Below are 5199 nucleotides of genomic sequence, written 5' to 3' on the forward strand. Positions count from 1 at the left end.
TTTAGAACAAGTTTCAAACGATTAAAATGCATTGTTGAATATAAAAGCAGATTAGAAACTAAATGACTGAATGAACATCAAGTGCTGAAATGTAAATTAGTGAAAGTAGGTAAAAGCAGGAACGGAAATCAAGTGTAGAAACGTAAATCAGGTGCAGAACGGAAAATTGCACTACTTAATGTAAAAGCAAGTTGGAAAGTAAATTCTGGAATTGAATTGAAATGCAGAACTAAAAATTACAAAAAGCATAATAAACAAAATATCATATGAGAGTATTAAACAAATTAAATTACCAAGTTTATTTTTTGAGTGACCGTTTTTTAAATTTATCTATTTTTTATTTGATATTTTTTTAAATTAAACTATTTTTTTAAATAAAATAATTATTTATGATAAAAAAATTACCTGCAAAATAAATAAAAACTATTTCTAATTATAAAAATGTATTTATACTTTACAATTTTAATTTTATTATTCTTTGTTATTATATAAACATGTATTTCCACCAGTAAAATATAAATTGATTTCATTTTTAGTTGATATTTTTAATTTTTATTTCTTAACTTTGGTGGACCTTTTTGTGTGGCTTACATTAACCATTTTTGAGTTGTGCATATCGTCATCCACCATGGCCCCTGTCACCCTTCTATCTTCATTCTCCACAACACACTCACAGAACCAGAGAAAGAAGAGACCTTTGCCAACACATCACAGGCATGGCCACCACTGCTTTCCAGCAATCAGCATTCGCTGGTCAAACAGCTCTGAAGCAGGTCAATGAGTTCGTCCGCAAAACCGGTGGCTCCGGCAAAGGTCGCACCAACATGCGCCGCACCGTCAAGGATGTTCCTCAGAGCATTTGGTAAGTGCTCCAATTGCATCCATCCATGCACCTTCTTGTTATCCTACAAAATGTTTTGTTTTCCCGCTCAATTTCCTCCTGCAATTCACCACCGACTCATCCTCCTTGTTCAGGTCTTCTCTACATTCCTCGCGAACCTTCCCTCGGAGTCGAAGCATCGTTGTCAAAGCCTCTTCTTCTTCTTCTTCCGACGACATTTCCCGGAGCAGGAGACGCTTCCTCGCCGAAACCGCCGCAATATCGGTTTCGCTTCCTCACTTTCCGGCGAGGGCCGAAGACACGCTCTCGGAGTGGGAGAGAGTGTACCTCCCTATTGACCCCGGCGTCGTGCTTCTCGACATCACTTTTGTCCCCGACGACCCCAACCACGGTATCGTAAATTCGTAATATCCTCTCGCTTTGCCTTAGATGCTGTTGTTTTGGTTTGAGTTGGAGTTTAATGAATGAGCGGTGTTCGTGTTTTAGGTTTTCTTCTCGGGACGAGGCAAACAATTCTGGAGACGAAGGACGGAGGAAACACTTGGGCTGCGCGTTCGATTCCCTCTGCCGAAGATGAAGATTTCAACTATCGCTTTAATTCTATCAGTTTCAAGGGGAAGGAAGGGTGGATAGTTGGAAAACCTGCGATTCTGTTGTACACTGCTGATGCTGGAGAAAGCTGGGAGAGGATACCTCTCAGTGCTGAACTTCCAGGGGATATGGTTGGTTATGGTTACCCTTATGCTTTGTTATTCGTTCTAATTTTCACAACATTTCTATGTTGTGAAAATTGTGCTGAAATGTAATGGGATGTATTACAGGTGTACATAAAAGCGACTGGTGAGAAGAGTGCAGAGATGGTGACTGACGAAGGTGCAATATACGTTACTTCTAACAGGGGTTACAACTGGAGAGCTGCTGTTCAGGAAACTGTGTCAGCTACTCTTAACAGGTGAGTTTCCTATAATGCACAAGTGTATATGTTTGCATGGAACTGTCATGGATATGGTGTAGTGTAGTAATGCTATTCTTTCAAAATATCAAGTGAAGGTTAATAAAAGTGAAATGTTTGAGTTTTTCTATAGGGTGAGTGTTGATGGGTTTGTTTGTTGAAAAAGTTTGACTTATTTGGCTTTGTGCTTCAAAAACTCATTCATTGGGTTCTCTTTTGTATTATGTGAACCTTGAGCATTTTCAGTTTTATACGTCAAGGCATTTATCTATCTTTGTCACTTCTTCAGAACAGTTTCTAGTGGTATTAGTGGTGCAAGCTATTACACCGGGACTTTCAATACTGTCAATCGCTCTCCAGATGGAAGGTATGTTGCAGTCTCAAGTCGAGGCAACTTCTACTTAACCTGGGAGCCTGGTCAGGTGAGGATTTTACTTCAAGATGATTTGGTTTTTTTTGGGCCTCTGCTCCTGATACTTGTGTTATGTCTTTCCCAGAATTTGAATTTTGAGAAAATGTTGCCTGAAATGAAATTGTCAATATTAAAATTCTGAAGTAGCAGCCATTTTAGCTGGTCAGGTGGAAGAGATTACATCAGTTTTATTTTTTAAATGAAAATATTTTCTTTGATACTGGGTCTTCTTTGGTGTAGGACCCAAAAAGTAAGCTAAAGTGATGTACAAAACTTTCCTATTGGATTTGCCCTAAAATTTCTTTTTTTTTTTTTGTATATTCTTTTTTTGTTTTCATCCAGTTGTCCATATTCAGAATATACCTCCGAGGAAAAAAAATTATTTAACAGGCAAAATCAGAGGATTTTCTGTTTCTTTTTCACCAGCTTTTTACTGTAAAAAACTTTTCGTCCTTTCTCAATGCATAATGATTCTAAAGTCTATTGTGATAGATTATTTCTTTTCTATTTAACCATGAGATAGCACATTGATTGGTGATTTGTCTTCTGCATAGTATTTGGTAAAAACTGTTTTATTATATTTTATTTTCAGCCATTCTGGCAGCCACATAATAGAGCAGTTGCCAGAAGAATACAGAACATGGGATGGAGAGCTGACGGTGGTCTGTGGCTTCTTGTTCGAGGAGGTGGTCTTTATCTCAGCAAGGGCACTGGGGTAAGTAATTCTGAGAATGTCATTCCATAGTATGAATGTGAGATAACAGTCTTCCATTTCACTGCTACCAATGTCATTGTGGATAATCTTTTAAATGGTTTCTAAGTCTTAAATTAGCTTTGAATTTTGTTACCTTCCTCACTCGAGCATTAGTGCATGTCTGGAAATGGGTTGATTTTGGAAAATAATTATTGCCCGACACATAATAAATCTATCATATTTATCTGTGTCTCCAATTCAACTAGCTAAAAATGTTTGAGTTGCACCTTGTTAAACTAGGGAGAAGTTGAATAGGGTTATAAGAATGAAACCCTTTCTAAGAAAGCACTAACGTGCTTGAAACGTTTTTGTTTTTGTTGTTATTGTACTAAATAGGATAGATATCTAAAGTGGTGAACTAAAATCTCTTGATAAAAGAAAATTGGCTCTGTTGCACTTTTTTTTTGCTGCTTCATTTCTTTTCAAATATGAGCAAATATATATTATTGTTTCAGTTAACTGAAGAATTTGAGGAGGTTCCTGTCCAAAGCAGGGGTTTTGGCATTCTTGATGTTGGATATCGTTCAACGGTAAAGTGTTCCTTCACTCAAATAATTGCTTTATTAAGTAAGTAATTCTTGCTTGTAACAGTCGAGCCACAGGTTCCAAAAGAAAAAAAAAAAGAACTTTTGAAATATGAATGCTGACTCTACAATTCTTGCAATATATTTTTTTAAAATTGTTAAACCAGAGCAATGCGGAAGACATTCTTTTGTATATATAATTTGGTAAATTATGTATACAGGATGAGGCTTGGGCAGCAGGAGGAAGTGGTATTCTTTTGAGAACTACTAATGGTGGCAAGTCATGGATCCGCGACAAAGCTGCTGACAACATTGCTGCAAATTTATACTCAGTGAAGTGAGTCTAGCTATTACTCAGCCTCAAATTTATAATTATAGCTATTTATTTGTCTATCCTTTAAAAACTAAAAATTAAAATTTACTTGAACAAGTTCCCTGCCCAACCACACTAGGCTCCACATGTTGCCTTTTTTAATATTTATATTTGAGTAAATCACACTCATTTCCCCTATCTTTCTTCAGATTTTGTCCCATACCCTCTTGTTTGAGAAAACTCCTTAATTGTTTTAACAACATTACACCAACACCCTTATAAATTTCACCATTTTATCCTAAAAGTAAGGATAGCATGACACACATTAATATTCATTTGACACATCTAACAAAGGTAAAATGGTCTTAAAAGAGTGAATTTTTATAGTTTTTCAAAAAAGAAGAAAGTAAAAAATAAGGATTGACAGTGACAATTGATTGTAAAGAAATTATGTGTCAAAGTATCCATTTTTCTTATCCTAATTGTTTGAAAAAGGTTATGTTTGCCCTTATAAAGGAGGTTGTTTTGTAAACGTAAAGAAAACAAATACATCATGTGCAATCTGAAAAAGTATCAGGGGATGTCAATATAATTTAGTCTTTGTATTTTTATTTGTCTCTGATACTTTTCAATTTTAAGATAGATGGAATTGACTAGAAGTAGACTTTTATATGTTATATGTTTTAAAAAATAACAGATTTTCTAGGAAAGAGTATACAAGAGTTTTGAGAATTTGTTAGTGTTACTTTGAAGATTATAAAACTTGTGAGTAAAATGTTCTTGTATACTTGATGCAGGTTCATTGATGACAAGAAGGGATTTGTATTGGGGAATGATGGAGTTTTGCTTCGCTTCCTTGGGTAGAGTGGTTGTCTCGACCGAAATCCCAATGGGATGACTAATTAAAAACAATTTTTTTTAAAGAGTTTAGAGTCATTACATATTTTGTAAAACTACGAAAAAATAGAAAAGATAATACGAAACTGAATTTTGGATCTGGTGTTAGTCTAAGAAGGTATTTTTAATTAAATGTGTGAATTTTCAAAATATTTAACTGTTTAAAAAATAAAAAATGCATTGTACAAATAAAGAATATTATTTTATTTGATTGTGATAGGATTAATTCTTGTTTTAATATGTTTTTACTTATAATGAAAAATCATGGTTTATACAGTTTTTAAAAACTATTTGAATGCTGATTTGATTTTTTTAAAACTTTTAACATCTTTTTTTTTTTTTTTTGTATTTTTTGAAAATTAATAAAATGGGTGTTAGACGAGAGGTTTTTTTATGTTTACATTTGTCTTTCAAAATTATTTTTTACATAAAAGTTTTTTTAAATTAAAATGATTATTTTATCAACTTTTTTGTTTTTTTAAATTTGTTTTTTTAAATTTGTTTAT

At 33.9% G+C, this 5199-nt stretch overlaps 1 protein-coding gene across 1 annotated transcript; it reads left to right on the forward strand.

The window, feature by feature from the left end:
- Window positions 1-633: 633 nt before the first annotated feature.
- Window positions 634-4793, forward strand: LOC148204749 (photosystem II stability/assembly factor HCF136, chloroplastic-like). Its single transcript, XM_088096615.1, has 9 exons — window positions 634-862; window positions 976-1232; window positions 1328-1563; window positions 1663-1793; window positions 2083-2215; window positions 2798-2920; window positions 3415-3489; window positions 3705-3820; window positions 4594-4793. Exons 1-9 carry the CDS (start codon window positions 717-719, stop codon window positions 4658-4660), a joined length of 1284 nt encoding a protein of 427 aa, XP_087952741.1. The 5' UTR covers window positions 634-716; the 3' UTR covers window positions 4661-4793.
- Window positions 4794-5199: the final 406 nt, after the last annotated feature.

This window comes from Vigna umbellata, chromosome 1 (genome assembly GCF_029865625.1).
Source record: "Vigna umbellata cultivar VRB3 chromosome 1, Vumbellata_1.0, whole genome shotgun sequence".
NCBI classification, from domain to species: domain Eukaryota; kingdom Viridiplantae; phylum Streptophyta; class Magnoliopsida; order Fabales; family Fabaceae; genus Vigna; species Vigna umbellata.